Source organism: Lissotriton helveticus, chromosome 6, assembly GCF_964261635.1.
Source record: "Lissotriton helveticus chromosome 6, aLisHel1.1, whole genome shotgun sequence".
Taxonomy (NCBI): domain Eukaryota; kingdom Metazoa; phylum Chordata; class Amphibia; order Caudata; family Salamandridae; genus Lissotriton; species Lissotriton helveticus.
The window spans coordinates 2,047,508,580-2,047,529,821 of NC_136067.1; the positions used below are offsets into that span (position 1 = coordinate 2,047,508,580).

A 21,242-nucleotide genomic window follows, 5' to 3' on the forward strand; every position below is an offset into this window, starting at 1 on the left:
CAGGCATATAAACATGACAGTAATTGGGCGTACTCCTAAGATGCTAACCCTACCTAAGTGACTCTAGCATGTATACGGGTGTTAAGCCAAGAAGCCCCTAGGAAGGAGCCTACCCCATTACCTGATGGGAGAGAATGAAGGGCCCCATCTTGGTCTTGAGTTGGACACCCCACAAGGAGATGTCAGACCACTGCGTGCAGGACCTCAGCGTCTCGTGTCAGAGTGGAAGCTTTCTCCTCTGCCTATGTAGTCTTGGTATGGTTCTTTTATACCAAAAAGATGGCCTCAGGGTACCTTACATGATCGACGTGGGGTGAATACGATTATGCAAATAAACCTAGAACAATACCTGCTTTTATGCAAAGCAGTTCTTGTGCCCTAAGGATGAAGATGACCATGACTTTTACACAGAATATGTTGATGCTGTTATGTGCAGGGACTTTTCTAAAAACCCTCATGCATAATAAGTGAGGATAATTTCCTGGAAACTGATCGACATTTATTCAGCATCTAACTGGGCCAGAACCATTATGCAGAGCTAGGTAGGACAATGTAGGTAAAAGGTCGCATAGCTACCTAGGACTAGATTGGGGTACATCGGGACTCATAATAATATACCTCTCTTCAGCCTCGTGGGCACCTCGCTGGGACCCCGCTGAGCCAGCAACACACGGACTGCTTTACGGTCGTGTAAATAGTACTATCTCAGTATAGACCTGGCTAGTGCAATCTTGGGCAGTGGTTTAGTGGTCTCCATGAGCCTGTGTGGCATCTTCATTTTATGTGGAGCCACTCTTCGAGTTAAAGAGCAACTCTCCTGAATCTAATTGAAGCCGCTCGTGCTAGGAGTTTGAACTGTTGCCTGCTTCCCTTGCACCAGGAGTGATTGGGCGCTCATACCTGGGGATTCCTGTTGTTTGGACCGACCGGCCGCAGCGGAGGTGAGAGGCGGAGGCGAGCGGGACTGCGAGGACCAGCAGTCCATCTGGCAGCGCCAGCTGGTTCCTCTTCCCGCCGCGCCTCGCGCCCCCTCCCAGTGCCACGCCCCCCTGCCTGAAGGTGTACTTTACTCCTCGCGGCCCCCGCTCCGCGGGTGCCGCTCGTGCTAGGAGTTTGAACTGTTGCCTGCTTCCCTTGCACCAGGAGTGATTGGGCGCTCATACCTGGGGATTCCTGTTGTTTGGACCGACCGGCCGCAGCGGAGGTGAGAGGCGGAGGCGAGCGGGACTGCGAGGACCAGCAGTCCATCTGGCAGCGCCAGCTGGTTCCTCTTCCCGCCGCGCCTCGCGCCCCCTCCCAGTGACACGCCCCCTTGTCATACATAGGAGAACCTCCTCACGCGCAGCGGGACGCGCGCGGGGCGGTCACCGGGGCGAAGACCGGGCAAAGAGCGGGCCGTTTTAGGCCGGTAGAGGCCGGTAGAGACCGGTCCGGGCCACCCCTCTAACGCCCCCGCTAATTTGCACCCCATTTACTTCATTACTTCATTATGGCATCCAGAGCTCTAAGGAGTAAGTCGGTACAACATGGCACAAGCACTTTGGAAAAATTTTTCCCCAAGGCGACCTCCCAAATCAGCAAGTGTCACTTATCCACGGACTCGCACCTTGAGACGGGTCCCGAAAGTGTGTTCTTGGACCCTGAGGAATCTGCTTCAAATGATGCTAGCACACCCATCACTACGGACGTTACCCACATGTCTCTGTTGGACAGCATCGACCAGACTATCGAGTCGGTACTCCGGCAGCTAAGAACTCCGGTTACGCAGAGGGATCGGGATTCCCCACGGCCAGCAGGGACTTCCGACCACTCTGCTGTCCTGGATAGTATGGGTTTAACCACGCTGGAAGCGGGTCAAGTGGTTTTGACAATAGCCCCTGTTGACAGTGGGGTGACCCAGCCCTTAAAAAGGAAAAGGCCAGTCGAATTAAAGAGGGCAAAAAGGGCAAAATTTGTTGCATCTGAATCAACACTCGAAGATAGTACAGACATTTCGGTCTCCCCTGAGCTCATTTTACCTGGTTCTGGGTCGGATCTTGGGGCCTCGCCAGTTCCCGTGTTATCACCAGTGGTGGCGGGCCCATTTATCTTTGGTGGGCTATCATCTAATAGTTCAGATGCAGTAATAAATTCCCTCACAGCCACTATCAAGAACCTGTTAACCCCCATCTTAGCTAGACTAGAGGCTATAGAGAACTTACTTCAGTCCCGGGGAAATATTCCTATTAGGAGTAGCCCTGACGTGGCTTCAAATGTCCCCGTAGCCACCGGGAAACCATCTGGGGACAGTCTACCTCCTTCTGCATCACTACAGGCTTTAAGCAGGGCATTGCCTAGAGCAAATGGTGTGTCTACTTCCCAGACGCGCACTTTGCTACCTTCAGCGCCTGGGCCCCCTGTTCCGGCACCCAGGAGATCTAAGCCACCCCCTGTGCCGCAGACAAGGGCGACAGTGGGTCCTACAAACGCCCGAAGTGATGGTTGTGTCCCTCCCCTAGATAGACGCAGGGAGGTCAATCTGCCCCCAGAGGCTGTCCCATACACGGCAATTATGTTGGGAGTTCCTGAGCTAGCTGGTGGTGTTAGGGAGTCCCAAGACTCCCTACGTAATAAGGTTATAAGCTGGCTCAGCATTAATAGGCCGTTGCCCCCAAATTTGAAGGGTGAGGTTCTGATGGTAAGGAGGATCCCGTGGATTGGCCCTACCAAAAAGAACAGGTCAGGGGACTGTATCGTTTTAAGTTTCAGGAGCCCGCATGTTGCCAATTACATCTGCAACTGGCTTGTAAGGCCAGATAAGTCCACAATAGATCTTGTACCCCTTTCTTATTTCTATCCTAGTGGTAGCAATACGGTGGGAGGGAGTGAGAAGGGATGGACCAGGGTGGGCTTTGCCGTAGATGGTTCCCGTTACAGACCAAGGCCCTCCTTGCCAACTGCTCAGGCAAACTTCACCCATCACAATAGGTTTTCCTGTCTGGACCAGGTTGATTGACCACAAATTAGGCCAATCTTGTCTGGACATGAAAATGGGGTGGATGAGGCGCAAAGCCACGTGGGTTTGGGTGTGATCCCCATGCTGGAACTAACCCGGCTCCAGGATGCTAATGAGCGAGGGGCTGATATGATTGATAATCTGTGCCAACTGAGTCCCCCACCTAACACCGGGCTAGTCCATATTCACCATGCAGGGGCAGCAGAGCTGGATGGCTGCGCCGTCACCATTGTCGGCGGAACCGGCGCCTCTGACGTCGGTTCACCCAAGGCTATCCTGCAACCTCATGCTGGAGCTAAGGGCAGCCTGCCACTTGACCCAGGATTGAGAATCCTCTCCTGGAATGTGGCAGGAATAGCGAATAAGGAGGGCTCTCCTGAATGGGACTCCCTGGTGGGTGGATGTGACATTGTTCTCCTTCAGGAGACCTGGGCGAGGGTCGCACAGAGCAGGAGAGGGTTTGAGGTATTTGAAATCCCTGCCACATGGGCTGGGAGGGGGAGGCCATCTGGTGGTTTGGCAATCTGGATTGCGAGTCACACTGGGTGTCAGGCGGAGCGGGTATATACGTGTTTGCAGGACATCCAGTGTGTGCGGCTCACTTGGCCTGGTAAAACTCCGTGGGTCATTGTCAATGTCTACTCGCGCCCGGTTGCCTCGTCAAGTGAATCACCTACCTCAAATGATCTAGCTTCCTTCCTGGGTCAACTTCCGGGTGAATACAAGGTGGTACTTGGAGGGGACTTCAATTGCCACTTTGAACCCCTGGAAGGTTTACTCGATGGTGCCCATACGGCCGAGGACGACCATTGGGGGGTTCCACCCTCTTCTTCCCCTCACCCTAAAGCCTGGTCCCCTCTAGCCTTACAGCTCGTGTCCCTTACTTTGAATGGCGCGCTGAGGGCGTGTAACGGTCGTACTCCTTCCGATACCCCCTCGGTGTGTACATTCAACAGGAGGGGCCACGAGTCAAGGCTAGATTACATTATGGTGGATATTTCACTCTGGCCCAAAGTGCGGGACTTTAGGGTTATCAAGAGGACAGACAGCGACCATAACGCTCTCTGTTTAAATATTCTGTGCCCTGCGCCCTTGACGGACTCATCCCCAGCTGGCCAAGGGGCTGATACGGGGGATCTGCTCCTGACCACAAATAGGCGCCGAGTTAAGTGGGGGAAGCTTGTAAATTCGGAGGAGTCAATTAAGAAACTATACGAGCTGGCGCTCCCTAGCCTCATGGAGGTTGAGACCCTCCTGAATGAACCAAGAACCGCTGAGTACTCTGAGAAACTGGGAAACATTCACCAGGCTTTAGTGAGGGACTTGGCCGAGGTATTTCATCCGGAGGTCCCAATTCGAAAGAAAAGGACTCCTGTTCCCACTTGGTATACCCCAGACTGCAGGTCAGCAAAATCTGACCTCATTGCAGCCATAAAAGAGGGGTCAGATAAGGCCAAAGTGCGTGACCTGAGGAACCTCCATAAATCAGTGCTGGTGGCTGCAAGGACCGAGTGGGATTGGAAGTACTGGCAGGACCTCTATGATGCCCTCAAATCCAGGGATCCCCGGCAGTTTTGGGCACTTGTAAATAATGGGTCAGGGAATCTTAGTAAAGCGATTGAGCCTAACATAGCCCCTGCGGTATGGGAGTCCCATTTTGGGGCTCTCTACCTAGATACCAGTTCCTGCCCGGCCGTGGAGATGCAACTGGGTACTGAGGAGTCCGGAATGGAATTATCCCTGGGGGAAGTGGAGCTTGCCATAGAACGTCTAGCAGTGGGGAAGGCGCCAGGCCTGGATAGGCTACCCGGGGATCTATTCAGGCATCACCCGGATGTCTGGGGTCCATACCTTCTTGTTCTATTTAATGCCATTCTTGGAGGTATGGCGATCCCTGGGTCGTGGTTGGGGGCAGAGATTGTGCCCATCCACAAGAAGGGCTCTACTCTGCTCCCTTCCAATTACAGGCCTATAAGCCTCATAGATGTGCCCCAAAAGATCTTTGCGCGCCTCATCTTGGACCATCTCCTAGACTGGGTCGAGGCCAATGACATCTTGAGCCCTTTACAGGCTGGCTTCAGAAAGAACACGTCGACCATGGATCAAATCTTTCGCCTCCTTCTTCTGTACTGGAAGACGGTTACGTTAGAGGGAGGTCGACTGTACATGGTCTTCGTGGATCTGAGGTCAGCCTTTGACCTCGTCCCGAGGGGGAAGTTATGGGAGGTTCTGCAGAAGCTAGGAGTCCCCCCCCACCTCCTTAGAATCATCATTAGACTGCATGAGAACAACTTTGCGGTAGTAAGGTGTGGGAGGGATGGCAAGCCCTCGGGCAAATTCCCGGTCCGCCGAGGTGTCAGACAGGGCTGTGTTCTGGCTCCGACACTGTTCTGTCTGTACATCAACAGCGTCATTCAACACCTTGACGCTGTCGGGGACAATGATGCCCCGGCTTTGGCAGGAAGGAGGGTCCCGGCAATTATGTTTGCCGATGATACCCTCCTTCTTTCCAAATCCCCCATGGGGATTCAGAGGATCGTGGATGGTTTTGGTCACTTTTGTAGACAACACGGGTTGGAGGTGAACACGGAAAAAACTAAGTTCATGATCTTCAACCCTCCGACCAAGACCAGACCCAACCCAAAACTCGAGGGAACCAGTCTGGAAAGGGTTTCTACCTTTACATACCTGGGGGTCTCACTCCAAGAAAACCTGACATGGGATTCCCAGGTGGCAAGATCTAGGCTGAAACTCTCCCAGCTATCGGGCGCACTCCTGAGGGTATCCAACAAGTCCACCTTCAAGCCTGTCAGTCCGGCCCTGGAAATGTACAGGACTCAGGCGAAGGCGGCTGCCTCGTATGGCAGTGAGCTGTGGGGCCATAAAGCTGGGAAGGTCATGGCAGGGGTGGAAAATTGTTTCCTCAGACGTCTTCTTGCTCTCCCGCAAGGCACACCACTCCTCCCCCTAAGACTTGACCTGGGCCTCCCGTCAATCGCAGAGGACTTGCGGACGAAACCGGTGAAGTACTGGCATCGGTTATGGTCCACTGAGGAGCTGCACCACTATAGGCAGGACCTCATACACGTCTTGAGGCTGGATGTAAATGGTAAGATCCCTTGGCTGGCACTCATCAAGTCGGAATGTTCCAGCCTGAATTTGCCAGACCTATGGGATGACCCAGCTCAGGGTTGTAGAAGGATTCCGCGCAAAACCCTGGCACAGCTCTATAAGAACAAAACCCTTGCTGATATGGACAGTGCATATGATAGTGGCACCCTGACAGGATGTTTTATTGTTTCCAAAAATTCTTATGTTTTTGAACCTTTTATGGATTTTATTTATCCTCTTTTGGCGAGGAAACTGTTCCTGCAATGGAGGTTTGGTACGCTCCCTACTAAAGTTTTTACCCATAAGTGGTCGCTAGGGGGCGACAAGCTTTGCCCATGCTGTAAAGTTAAGGATGAAGATGACTTGCACATAATGTTTTGTTGCCATGCCTACGGGAGCCCGAGGAGGCGCTGGTTAGCCCCTCTTTGTCGGAATCTGGGCTTCAGTAACTACTTACAAGCCTACAGGGTGCTGAAAACTAATACCCTGGGCCACATTGTGTTTGCGGTTTCCAAATTCCTAATGGCAGCATGGATAATAAGGAAGAAAATGTCTGTTTAATCTTTTTACCACGCTTCTCTAAACACTGCAGGTCCAGTTGGTTTTTATTGTATATATTCTCTTTTATCTGTATGTATTTTTATTGCTTCTTTTATGGCCCATGAGGCCGAAATAAAGAATTTTTGGATTGGATAATTGAAGCATTCCTTGCCCCAATCTTGGATTTTTGAAGCTTTTGAGGTCCCAGGACAGATTGTGGCACGTAGCAGCCACCCCCCACCACTCTGGTTGTGAAGGTAAACCTCCTGGAGTATTTTCTATGTGTGTTCCTCTTTTACCTTGCTAGGTCCTTGTGCTTTTATTTACAGCTGCCTTATATCCCTGCAGGGCCCGGTTCTTGGAAAGTGGTACAAGAGTCTAGACCGAATGGTCCCGGGAAGCGGCAAAACGGTGGCTGTGAAAAAGATGCTGCTTGATCAGGTGAGATATGGAATGCTGTCACTGACTTGAGATGTAATTGTTTGGGTAATGAGGTGTCTCTATGTTCCTCATGTGTGCTGACCCGGATATGCTTCAGGAACGACACCAGGTTGATATCACTTCATGTGTCAATCATAGCGAGTGGGAGTTACATAGATGCTGTGTATGATAAACTCCTCTCTGTGCTGCATGAAGATGAGGGTCATGGCATGTGACTGATGGTGCAAAAAATGCAGGCAGGAGATTCTGGAGAGCATGAGAGCACAGGAGGACTAGCTTTGAGCATGTTGTACAAAAGTGTCTGTGAGCTACAGTATTGCATGTACTATAACACAGTTAATAGCTTGCATGTAGATCTGCGCCAGAGTTCACCATGATGTGCATGAATGATACACGCGTGTTAACGGAGAGCATGCATCGAGAGAGCGGAAACACAATGGAGCATGTGCATGAAGAGGAAGGACACGGTGCAGTGCTTGTTTATGGAGCAAGACACAACAATGGTAGACAGCAGTAACATCCACCATAGTGTTCCAGTTCCAAGTTCCCTCTGATCAACAAGGGGTGCTCCAAAGAATACCCAGAGAAGTACTGCAGAGCCAGGGCTGGTGTCTGCCTAACAGCCAGCTCCTCAAGGTTGAGGCAACATCACCTGGAGGCGAATCTGGAGAAAGAACTCCTGACTGCATGACTTGACCTGGGAACCCAAGGAGTCCTTCCTCAGTGGGATGTATGACGTTATAACGCATACTATTACTCCGCATACCATTACAACGCGACTTTTACTCCGCATACCGTTACAACGCATAGCGCCTTGGGGCGCTGGATAGTGGTAAGTATAATTTTCTATTCCAACACCAGTCCCCGTGGACACTAGGGAAGGTGTTGGATAGAAAATTAAACTTATTCCCTATCCTACAGCGCCCCCCAGCGCAATGCGTTGTAATGGTATGCGGAGTAAAAGTCGCGTTGTAATGGTAGTGCGGAGTAAAAAATGCGTTGTAACAGGTGTATACCTCCTCAGTGAAGGGGAAGGAGCGAGCCGCCCCTGCAGGAGGAGCTGGCTGTTGGAATGGGGTTAGAAGCAGTTTATTTAAGAGGTTTTATATAGCGCTAGCCAGACCCGAAGGTATCGGAGCGCTTTACAGCATATAGGAGAAAAATCACATAAAAGAGACAAAAGTAAACATAAGTGTTCAAAAGTTCCAGTGCGCTGTGCGTCCGAGGTGCGCATTGAGGAAGAGAGGTTCCGAGGTAGTCTCGATGCGTGGACAAAGTCTTGGGCTAAGTCTTCCTCCGAGAGGTGATGGACGAGGAGGGGGTTAGGGGACGGGGATGAGGTAGGGAGTGGTTGATCTTGATGCAAGGGTCCATCCACCAGACACTCACAGACTGTCATGATCAATGTTGCAGACCAGTCCCAGAGATCCTCGGAGGACCCCAGCACTTCTGAAGTGTGTTCGAGCAGCCGCCTGTGTCCTCCCCATCATTGCCGCCATGGCACTTGAGGGAGTGTGCCCGGTCTGTAGGCCCCAGTAGAGCCGGTATTGATATTTGTGCTGTGGCACCCACTGCATGCCTGCAACCCTGAACTGTGGCTCTGCGAACTCCATGTCATGTGTTCCTGCCCTGAAAGTGAAGCCTGTAACCCTGCGCTGCCCACCCAGGGTGCCCCAACCCCCAGTGAGTGGCTATCTTGGCAGTGACCCCCAGGGGTGCCAAGTCAAATATTTTTTCTTTTTAGATGGAGGCGGTGCCCTCGAGGTACTGTGTGCCAGATTAGCACATGGCGCCCACGGCGCTGAAGACCCCCAAGCCTCAGCCGACTGTTTTCATAACAAACTTTATTAAGCACCACAAAGTGACTTCAAGTTGTCATGGCAAGTACAACATGGCATTTTCTGGTTTTTTTTTCGAATCGTAAACACATATTTCCTTCATGTAGATTAAAAACTGCTAGCATATGCCAGACTAAGAGAGGGTAGTCTCATATCTATGAAAAAATGAGTGCATATACAAGATATAAAATACCATGCCTCATCCGACTGTTAATGCGCTTCCATCAGCGCCTAGATGTGCCCCGTCATCTCCATGACCCCATGCCTGGAAAAGATAAGTGGTGAAGCGCCTCTGCAAGGGACTCACCATCGCGAATGACAGTGTACTCACTGGAGCATTGTGACCATCGAGCCGGTGAAGCTCGTCAGCGCTGAGAACTGCTAGAACCCAGAAGGGGGCAGATGCCTGAGGCTGCCGCTGCCCTCTGAAGCATCATTGCATGGCCTACAGCCCCCCTCCTGAGCAGGACTGGTGTGAGCCATGAGCTTGGCCCGCATGCCAGGGTGAACCCGCCCTCCTGCCCATAGGCCGCAGAGTAACTATGTGCTAAGAGAGGGTGGAGAGCTGCACCTGAGCTAGAGGCCACCGGAACCTAAAGCCCAAAGGGTGGAGGAGAGGGGGGAACAGAGTGACCACCTCAAAGCACATGGGGCTCGCACCCGAGACAGGGCTACCAGACTTTCCTTAATAAGCAATGCAAAACAAATGTTTTTAATAGAACGCTTTAAAGCTATTTGTTTTGCATTGTTCATTTAGAAGCTCCTGCAGCTCCCCAGCAACAAACTTGGCCCCTCCGCAGTGAACCTGGACCCCACCCTGACCCAAGATATTGCTCATCTTCCACAATATTGTGTTATGTCAAATAAAGCATGTCTTTTCACAAGAGCATCACTGGGCTGAACAATATCTTATTGTGCTACTGGGTGTACTGTTGATTGCTGAGCCTATGTACCCCCAAACAAACCTCCCAGAAAAGCTCGTAACTGCTCGCCACTGCTACCACTGAGTGCTGAAAGGGTTGTACTTGGCCAGTTTGCAGAACCATAGTAGGACAACCCCTGGCATGGGAGAAGCAAACACCCCTAGCCTCTTAGAGCTGCTGACAGCCCCTGCTCGCCCGGTGCACCCCAGCAAACGGTGTCACCAAAAGCATGGCTATAATTGCTGTGAACAACCTCTCTCCTGTGATTCTTTATGATGATGTCATCGCCTCCACCCAGAGTCTAATGAATGTCTGTCTTTGAGGAAAGAACATCTTTAAGGTCGCTGGAAAATAAAAGAAACTAGCATCCTTCTCTTCCAACCTTGATCTCCTCTGTGCGGTCAGAAGGCTTTATAAAAGAAACATTTTAAATGCTAAGGCCCACATCGATCTATTTAGCAATACTGCCAAGATCCGCCTGAAGCAACTCATTGAAGAAAATGTTATTCTTTCTTTTAAGGTCCTGTTGTTAAATCTGAATAATTTCCTTAATCAAAAAGTCAAAACTATTGAACAATAATTTCCCATCTTCTTGACCCACAGAAGAACTTGAACCTCACATGCAAGTCCTTTCTGAATTGGTTCCCTTTTGACATAGTTTTAGAAGTTGAATTAATTAAAAGCATTACAAGTTGAACCTTCTAACCATTTTACAGACCTGGTTCTGTGGATTATGGATAAAGACCTTTCTTGCTAGCTTTAACCTCGTGTGAACAAATTAGCAATCTCTCTCTTCGGCAAGGTGGGTTCCCAGCTTCTCTCACAATTTGCCAAGTTGCTCGCTGACTGAAGAAACCTTCTGCAGACGTGGGGATCTTTATAACTTTCTTCCTGTCCCAGATTGCAGCGCAACTTACTCAACTCCTCGTGGAGGATTATAGTTTTGATAAAGTTTCAGTTGGGCTTCCGACAGGGCTGCAGCTCTGAGACTGTCTTGCTCCATGTAGTCTATGACTCAATTTGCATTCTTGTCTCTGGCAACTTTTGTCATCTTGCTCTTCCTGACATACCGGCTGCATTCGATGCCGTGAACCATCCCGTGCTTACCTGGATTCTCACAGACAGATGGGTATCAAGGGTGTGGTCCTCCAATGGTTGTCTCTTATCTGATGAACCAGTGGCAGTATATCAAAGTGGACGGTTGCTTTTGCCATTGGCAGATTTGATGCAGGGGGTCCCCACTCTTTTTATTCTTTATATCGAACCTAAATGTTTTCTACCTAACAACTCATGGACCCACTGTCATCAATATGCAGATGATGCACGTGTCTGTTTTAGGATTTTCTCCCCAAATTATATCCTAATTCTCACCCAAATCATACACCCGGGACTAGATGACCGCTCACCATTTGAAACTCAAACCACTTAAAATTGAGTTTCTTCTTGTTCCCACAGTTGACTTTTCCAGTTCAGGGTTGCCATGTTTGGGGCCCTTGACTGCAAACCTGCTATCATTGGTAGTTCCAAATCTCTGGTTGTGATTCTTCCTATAAGACTCCACCATCAAATGCAAATCTGTGGAAGGATCTCTGTGCTTTTTTAACTGTGACTTCTTTGGCCGCTTTGTTAGTTTATCCAAAACCAGGACCTACCTCCTTTCTCTGACCTTCTCAAGCGTACTCCTCATTCTTCTCTGGTATCTAGCCCTGGCTTCCCTCCTCTTCTCGCCATCCTTCTCCTATGTGAGTTAGCTGAATCTTCTCCGTCCACTCTACTACTCCATATCCTACCTTTGCAGTCTCAGTTCTACCTCCCCGTGCATAGCTTGTCACGCCTCCCATATCCCTTGATTTCTGGTGTTTTCCTAATTGTATATTTCCCAACTCCAGCTCCTTGCCTATAGCCTCACTGAGTTTGAGCGTTGCAGTTGTTTCCGGTACTTTTGCATGCTCCCCATCTTATTTCCTTCCCTTTGTTTAACCTGCTGCCTTTACCAGCAGTTTTCATTGTATCCTTGTTGTCGACTCGCTTTCTGTTGTACCTAGGTGCTTTCCGACGTAAAGTGCCCTGACACCTTTGAGCCATTTTCATGCTACATAAAACTCCATGAATAAACAGATAAAGAAATAAAAATGATAAATACCTTAAAAATAAGCTTATGTCTCAATTGAAAGGCTCCTGTTTTGGATAAGACGAGTCCAGACGATTGTGCTGAAGCACATTTAGGCCGTACGCACCTCTTGCAAGGATGCCATTAGCCTAACCCTTGAGTGGGAACTTGGCCAACTAGCCGCTCCGAGTGGCCTATCCTAACAATTCCGAGTAGGCCTTCCATCTGATTGCCTCACGAATCCTGATTCATGAGCCTCAGTCAGGATTCTGAGGCTTGTGGTCATTTAACTACTGCACACATGATGTTTTGCCTGCACAATTTTCACCAGGTAAAACCAGGAAGAAATAATGCAAGTCAAACCCCCAATTCCAGGTTTGTGCTCCTGAGAACAGAGAAAATGTGGTATGACTATGTGAGGGATTTACTGGATCTCCATGACTGACCCCAGCAAATCCCTCGGCCAGCGGTATCCGCATTGATCGGTGTAGTATCACCGTCCGCGATTGCGTGAGGGCTGTAATGAATGGCTGTTGCCCCCTCATTTCATATTTTCCAGCAGTATGAGTTGTTTCTTGATCACCTATGACCCAGCCTTGCCTTTGTGACTCATTTCTCGTTTGTTTTGTAGGTTGTTTTGTGCCCCGTCTTTTTGGGCTGTTTTTTGACCATTGCTGGTGTGCTGAACGGGCTTTCCAAGGAGCAGATCTGCGACAAGCTGAAACGAGTAAGTTACCCTTTCTGGGGGTCTGAGTGACTGAGTGTTGCTATGAGATGCCACAGGTAGTGAGAGATAAGGGTTTAACCTATTTATTACAAGTGTCCACAACAGAAATGTATTGACCAACTAATGAATACATTCCTGGAGACATGATCCCTGGAAAGCCCCAAGCTCTTAAATCAGTTATGAGATACGGGTGGCACCCCCTCCCCGAGTCATGGCCCGCCTTCATGGATGTGCGGTCTCCCTCCATTTCCATACCCTGAGTTTCTGCTCTGCCCAAAATCCTCAAGAAAGGAATGGGGGATTTCTGTGCATTGAACTCCGTGAATAAGGCGGTTTTGGGGAGGGGGAGATGCGTGTGTGTGTGCGTGCATGCGTGTGTGTGTGTGTGTGTGTGTGTGTGTGTGCATGCATAAGTGGGTGTGCACCTGAGCGTGTGTTTTGCAAATAAGTAGAATAAATTCAGAATCTATAGTTGAAAGTTAAGCACACTTAATATACAGCTAATAATAATTTGTTACAAAAACATTATATTCAATTTAGTGTAAGTCACTTTCAAAAAATTATTATATTCCCAATGTGTTGTGACATGCACAGATAGTCCTTTTTGTGTAATGACCTATAGCTGTGCAACAAAGCAACTCCCTTCCATAAATGCCTACTGTGACTGCATTTGAAAATATCAAGGAAAAAATATTGAGTACTAAATAACAAGAACCAAACTATTATGAACATAAGTGTATAATCGTAAGAACATATTTACTATTCTTAATTCCATATCTATGTACCTTCATTAAAAAAAAAATATATATATATATATATATATATATATATATATTATTTTTTTTTTTTTCCAGTAGAAGGCTGGGAGCCGAAACGCATAGACATCCAAGTATGTGTTTGCACTATGGTGTAATTAATAAAAAGAAGAAACCTACTTTCTATGGTGCTGTGAGTTTTCGATGGGGAAGCAGAAACAGATACAGTGAAGCATATATATATATATATATTTTGCAAACTGTTTGAATAAGCTTGTTTTTATTATTGTTTTACAACATCAATAACTTTTGGAAACAATGAACTGTGCGCAGGAGGTAAATCACTCTGTTTTAAGAAGCTTTATGGTGGCATGATGAAATCTGGTTAAATCTTGCTTTAAGTAGACACAATACTGTTGATAAGTGTACAGTAACTTATGTGAACTTTTTTAAGTCTCATGTTCAACAAAAAAAATAACAAAAATATCTCTATTCATACAGACATAAATGGGCTCTTTGTCAACCATCTTAATCCACTTTCTATTCAAAAGTCATGCACATTTTGCTGCAGTCTCCATTGGCCCAGATGTCCAACCGTTTTTAGTACTTGCTAGTGGAAAATCCATCTGTTAAAAAGGGTTACAGCATGTACAAAACCCATTTTTGCAAGTCAGTAACCTATTACCAATTCGCAAAATAGGGTTTGCGAGTCGCTATTAGAAAGGGGCGTGCCAAGGGTGTCCCTTCCGAATAGCAAGTTGCAAGGGGATTGTGGTCGCAATACAATCATGCTTGTTTCCGATCCCAGGAAGCCTTGGCTTGGCAGTTCGGGCTGGACTGTTCTCATGAGGCACAGGGTCAGACTGATTTGCATATAGCCATGTCTGAACTGGGGTGGCGAAGTAAGCTAAAGAGCGATAATGGATTCAACCTAAATCTGTGTCTGGGGGTGAGGGTCTGAAAAGTTTCAGCGCTCCGTCCATCATCTCCTTGTGTCTGCTTTATTTAAAAAGCAAACACAGGTATGGTACACAGTACATTTCATTTTGTGAGTCGCAAGTTGCGAGTCACAAAAAATCGCAATTTGCGACCAGCAAAACGGAATGGTCGTACGTCTGGACCATTGCTCGCTTACCAAGACTAGTCCTATTGCCTTTGCTGTTATAGTTATTGTAGGAGAGTAGGGTCTGCTATCCTATGGTCACCCCAATTTTTTGCTTTTGCTTAACTGGTTTTAGACTTACTGAGGCTGTGGGCCTGCTGATCAGACCCCCAGCCTGCTGTTCTCTCTCTAAATGTATAATACATGTGCTATAGGTACATACCACAATTGGAAATGGACTCCTTGTCAGCCCCTGTACCATGCACTATAGGTGCTCAGGGCATAGGTGCCACCAAGGCCTACCAGGGGCTGCAGCATATCTTTTGCCACCCCTGGCTGGTTCTTAAATTGACACAACTGGCTGATCACTCAGCTGGGGCAAGGTGGTGTAAGCACCCCTTGCTTAGATATAGTATACCTATGTCTAAACCTATATCTGGACACATAAACCTGTGAGCCACTCCTATGGAAGGCCTTATCAATCCTGGAGGCAGAGTGCGTGGTTTAATGTGAGATGGAGCTCTAGCATGAGCTGAGCCTGTCTGCAGCTGTCGGGAACCACTCCCTAAGCTGTTCCGGGATAATGCCATACCATATACTCTTATGTGCATTATAATCCTCGCGGTTATATAGCAACTTTGGTTTGGCTTTATCAAAACATGTTGTGTAAGGTGTCATACGATTTAGAATACTATCCCCTCGCCAGTCCTTGCGACGGGGATAGCATTCCACCCCTCTAGAGGGAGAAGACATGTTACTTTACTGAAATGTGGTTAATTTTAAAAGGAGCCTCAGATCCACAAAATGGATGCTTCTGCCACAGACACGGGTCTGACCCCCTGTAGCTGACCAAAACTCAGCCAAAGGGGCCTGGACAAAGGGTTTCCTGTCCCAGGGAGGTGTCACACCACCCCAGACAGGAGATAGTGGATTGTAGCAGCTAGGTTTGAAAGAAACCAGACACTGCTTGGGGCGCACAAGGCTGCCCCTTGCATAATCCGGCCAAACCGGTTCTGGGGCCCCCCAGCCCCTGTCCCAGCGCGGCCTGGATCACAGGAAAGGGGTGTACCCACCCCCTTCCTGGGTCCCACCCATAGGAGGGGACCTAGCAGGTAATCCAGCCCCCTAGATTGGTATAAGAATGGGAGCAGTGCCAATGCACTTCAGATTATCCTGATGAAACATAAGAAACGAAACTCTGGACCCTTCGACATCCTACTCGACGTAGAAGACTGAAGAATCTCCCTTGTGGTCAAGGAGTGACCACCCTGTGCAAACAGGCACCATCCAGCCCATCGACGTCCGCTTTGTTGCAGTTCCCGCCGGAACTCGAGCGACAGAGATCGACGAGATCAAGCTTGCCTGCCTTCCTACAGCCCGATCCACAGTCCCTGCAGAGCTGAGACCCCTGGAGGCGACCGGAAGCGTGGGGCACGCCATCTTGGAAAGACCACGAGATGCTGACCGTGCAGCCCACGAGTGACCCTCGAAGCTGTACACCGGGGTTTGAGAAGCCCCAACCCTGAGCCACTCTTGCACCGAAGTTCAGCCCTCCACACTTGACGAGTGCTGCGTGGGGCCCTTCTGCTTCTTTTGGCTCAACGCGTTGGCCCGGTCACTTGCCAGTCGGCTTGTGGCCCCTGTGCCGAGGAAAACTGAAATACGACCTGCGATTCTGGTTGCCCCAGATTTGCACCAGCTCCCCTGAAAAGGAGCCCCCACTCTGACCCTCCTGGTCCGAGTGAGAAGCAATCTTCCGGTTCCGCGTGGATTGCTTTTGCCAAGTGTTGTTTGCTCCAATCTTGAAGCCGACAGCGCCGACGGTGAGAGCCTACGTGGGACAGATCGTGACCCGCTCCTGGACGTCGCAGATGCCCCAGAGCCCACGTGACAGCGGAGAGAAGCTCCTCGACAACCACCTGATTGCGCCCGACATTGCCTGGTTCCGTCCTGGTTCCACCCTGGTCACTGCTGAGTGACCCAGACTCTGTCCCCTGTGCTTTCAGGTACTTTTCGACTTCGATCCACCCTTGGATCCCACCGGACACTTCTCCTTCCCAGCGCCTGCAGCCTCTTCAGCTTCAAGCACCAAGAATCAGCGTGACGAAACCCGACACTACTTCGACCCTGTGCACCCGCTTCCTTTGGGTGAGGTAACATTGCAATGCCGGTGTTCCCACACTGGTACACACCTCTAGGGTCTGTGTCTTAAGTTTTGTCTTTCTAGGTTCATCGGAAGTGCCCTAAAACTCTATTTGTGTAACTTTTACGCACCATTGACTAACATTGGTGCATGCGTGCGCTTTCAGCGCTGCACCCGAATCCCGCGGGTTTTTCCCGACTAAAGCATTGCTTGTCCCGACTGCTCCCAGCGATTCCCTAGGCCCTAGGCCTAACCACTGTTCGATTGGTATCTCTTATACCACTTTCTTAATATATGGTTTGAGTGGCCCCCCGCCCTCATCCATAATCGTGCAACTTTGTATGTTATACTGTGCTTTTGATTTAACGCTTGTGCCCCTTTATTCATAAAGAGTACTGGGGATTATTCTTAGGAATAAATACATATATTTTTATAATATATACTTGTGTGGTGTCCTTTCATTTGATATTACAGGATTGTGATTGGTAAAACAGCTCGCTTAACACGACCTCTTGAGTTGAGCCTTTAAGGCTGCTTAGTCTATGCTACCATTAAGATAGCTTGTCTACAAGGTTGACTTACAACCAGACACCATAAGGGGTTATTTGGACTGATACAAGGTGGTTCCAGAATTGGAAACATCATATATCAGGCCGGCCAACTTCTCACATTGGTGCGCAGCGGTGCGGATTTGAGCTTGCTGTTGTTTTACCATTGCAATCTTTTTATCAAATTGAAAGATCACATCAAGTACCTCTAGGTACATATAAATCAAAAGCTTAGCATATTAAGTTCTACTGGACTTAGTAGTTGTAGATAAAAGGGATTAGCACACCCTGACTACAACTCACTAGCAAGGTACAGTAGGGAAACACTTAGTGTAGGTAAGTGCACCACTTACACCACACTAGAGTCATGTCTGACACAGGAAAAGCCTCAGGGTCTGTTCCTGTGACAGTTGACCTTACCCAGGCAACTTCCAGCTATGACAAACTTAGCCACAAGGACTTGTGTGCCTTGTGCATATCAAGAGGGCTAAAAGGGGTCGTGGCCCCACCATTCCTACCCTGATAGCCATTCTAGAAAAGGATGACTTAGATAAGGCGAGTGCAGCTCCCTTAGACTTAGGAGATGGAGTGAACCCCCTGTACATGAGACTGCTCCAGAGGAGGAAGAAGAAGAGGAGGAAGAAGAGGAGGAAGACTCAGATGTAGAAGATCCTGAAAATGAGGATCAGAGGGGTAACCAGGTTGTAGTTGCCAGGCTTAACCAGGCCAACTTAGACCTACTTGGGAATGGAGAGGGCCAGCACCTCCCCAGATCCCACAATATCATTCTCCCAGGCAACAGAAGGGTGAGATCTCCATCAGGGGACTCTCATATTTCTAGTGCCTCAAGAGAATCTCAGAGAGGAATGACTCCCTCTCAGAAGATAGAGCATAAGGCCAGGATGAGGGTTGTCAAACTCCAGATAGAGAGGGAGGAGGTAGCCCTGGCTCAAGCTAGACTTGCCTTGGCAAGAGAGCAAAAATTGTGTGGCTTAGATGCCACTGGTGGCAGCAATATTCCTAAAGAGAAACCCAGGTCCTATGATAGTAGAAACCTGACAAAGATTGTGCCCCCCTACAAGGAAGGGGATGACATCCACAAATGGATGACTGCTCTTGAGAGAGCCTGCATGGTACAGCAGGTTCCTCAGGATCAGTGGGCTGCAATTTTATGGTACTCCTTTTCTGAGAAAGGGAGGGACAGGCTCCTCACAGTTAGACCTGAGGATGCCAAAAACTACTCTGTCCTGAAGAGTGCTCTTATTGAAGGGTTTGGTCTAACCACTGAGCAATACAGGTTGTTGTTCAGAGACACCCAAAAAGCACAGACTCAGGACTGGACTGATTTTGTTGATTGTACCACTAAGGCTCTGGAGGGTTGGTTGCAGGGAAGTAAAGTTTCAGACTATACAGGATTGTACAATCTTATAATGAGAGAGCAGATCCTTAATAACTGTCAGAACCAGCTGTTGCATCAATACCTTATTGACTCTGATCTGACCTCTCCCCTAGAATTGGGAAAGAAGGCAGACAAATGGGTCAGAACAAGGATTAAGCAGAAACCCCAGAACCAAGGTGGTGACCAGAAGAAAACAGACCAGAAGGGTGGGAATCAGAAAGATAAAGAAAAGGACCAGAAGTCTTCAGGCCCCCAAAATAGTAATAAGGAGGGTGGTTCCCAAAATGGAAACAAGAAAAAGAAGAACGATGGCCCAAAGAAACCTTGGTGTAATACCTGCAAATCAGTTTCACACTGGGGAAGTGACTGCACCAAGAAAAATCCAGTCCCCACCACTGTAGCTCCTAAAGCACCTGCACCCCCTAGTACAGTTAGCAGTGGTGGTACACAACCTAAGGGTATAGTAGGGTTAACCTTGGGTACTGAGATGGAATATGGCCCAGTCAGAGTCCCTACTCAGGCAGTTCTCCTATATGATGTGGACTTAGCTTTGTCCCCTACAGTGAGTCCCAGTAACCTGGGCAAATATAGGCAGACGCCTTTGATAAATGAGAAACTGGCTCAGGCCTACAGGGACACATGTGCCAGTGTCACTATGGTGACACCTGACTTTGTGGACCCTGGACAGATTGTACTAGGTGAAAGTTACCTAGTGACCAATGCAAGCAACTCCACTACTTCACATAGTGTGGCTGTTGTGAACTTCTCCTGGGGAGGGGTAGATGGCCTAAAGAAAGTTGTTGTGAGTGCAGACCTCCCAGTAGACTGTCTGTTAGGCAATGATCTTGAAAGCTCAGTTTGGTCAGAAGTGGAGTACAGGACTCATGCAGAAATGCTAGGGATTTCAGCACATGTCCTTGCAGTGACAAGGACTCAGGCTAAGAAGTGCCTTCCTGAACCAGTGGTGGATCTTGGAACAATAGACCAACCACAACCCAAGAGAAGGAGCAAAAGGGTTAAGGCTGTTACTTCCCCCTTGCCCCAGGTTGAGGATCAGGTTTCACAGGAAACTGATTCTGCAGTCCAAGAGGAGACTGTCTCTGAGGAACTTGAGCCTGATCAGGTTGAGTTTCTGGGGACAGGGGGACCCTCAAGGGCAGACCTGGGGCAGGCCCAATTAGATTGCCCTTCACTTGAACCCCTCAGACAGCAAGCTGCTGCTGAGGCTGCAGGGGATGCTCAAGGTACCCATAAGGTATATTGGGATGATGGGCTCCTTTACTCAGAGGCTAGAGACCCCAAGCCTGGTGCTACCAGGAGGTTGGTTATACCTTTGAAGTTTAGGGGTTTCCTTCTCACCTTGGCCCATGATATCCCCCTTGCAGGACACTTAGGCCAGAACAAGACTTGGGACAGGCTTGTTCCACACTTTCACTGGCCTCATATGTCAGATAATGTCAAGGAGTTGTGCCGCTCCTGTGTCACTTGCCAAGCCAGTGGTAAGTCAGGTGGCACAACAAAGGCCCCCCTGATACCACTACCTGTGGTGGGGGTACCCTTTGAAAGAGTTGGAATAGATATTGTGGGTCCCATGGATCCTCAAACAGCATCTGGGCACAGATTTATACTGGTGGTAGTGGATCATGCCACCAGGTACCCAGAAGCAATTCCCCTAAGGACCACCACAGCACCTGTGGTGGCAAAAGCCCTCATTGCAGTTTTCTCAAGAGTGGGCTTTCCAAAGGAGGTACTTTTAGACAAAGGTACAAACTTCATGTCTGGATACTTAAAAGCAATGTGGAAGGAATGTGGAGTAAACTACAAGTTTACCACACCCTATCACCCACAGTGCAATGGGCTTGTGGAGAGATTCAACAAGACCCTCAAGGGAATGATAAAAGGTTTACCAGAGAAGCTTAGGTGGAAATGGGACATCCTTTTACCCTGCTTGCTCTTTGCTTACAGAGAGGTCCCACAGAAGGGGGTTGGCTACAGCCCTTTTGAACTTTTGTTTGGCCACCCTGTGAGGGGTCCACTATGTTTGGTGAAGGAAGGATGGGAGTTACCTCTCAAAAAGCCTAAGCTAGATGTTGTGGTCTATGTACTTGGTCTCTGCTCCCGGATGGCTGAGTATATGGAGAGAGTATCCAAAAACCTGCAGGCCAGTCAAGAAATACAGAAAGCTTGGCATGACCAAAAGGCTGTTCTGGTTGAGTTCCAGCCAGGGCAGAAGGTGTGGGTGTTGGAGCCAGTGGCCCCAGCAGCACTCCAGGACAAATGGACTGGACCCTACCCTATTATTGAGAAAAAGGGAGAAGTCACCTATTTGGTTGATTTTGGAACCCCTAGGAGCCCCCACAGGGTGCTCCATGTAAATCGTTTGAAAGCATTTGTGGACAGGGAGGACATGAGCTTGCTCATGGCCACAGATGGGGAACAGGAGGAAGAGAGTGACCCTCTCCCAGACCTGCTTTCCCAGATCCCTGATGATGGTTCAGTTGATGGAGTAGCCTTGGCAGGCAGCCTCACTGACCAGCAACCGATGGACTGCAGACAGGTTGTGCAAGCCCACAGACGCTTGTTTTCACTCACACCCAGTCAAACTAACTG

General features: G+C 48.9%; 1 protein-coding gene across 2 annotated transcripts in view; it reads left to right on the plus strand.

Moving 5' to 3' along the window:
* The window catches only part of MPV17 (mitochondrial inner membrane protein MPV17), a 411,576-nt gene that overhangs the window by 275,733 nt on the left and 114,601 nt on the right, over positions 1-21,242 (plus strand). For both annotated transcript variants that reach the window (XM_078647178.1, XM_078647177.1), the window contains exons 4-5: positions 6,995-7,087; positions 12,590-12,685. In XM_078647178.1, the coding sequence (XP_078503304.1) occupies positions 6,995-7,087; positions 12,590-12,685 (189 nt within the window). The remainder of the gene's footprint in view (positions 1-6,994; positions 7,088-12,589; positions 12,686-21,242) is intronic.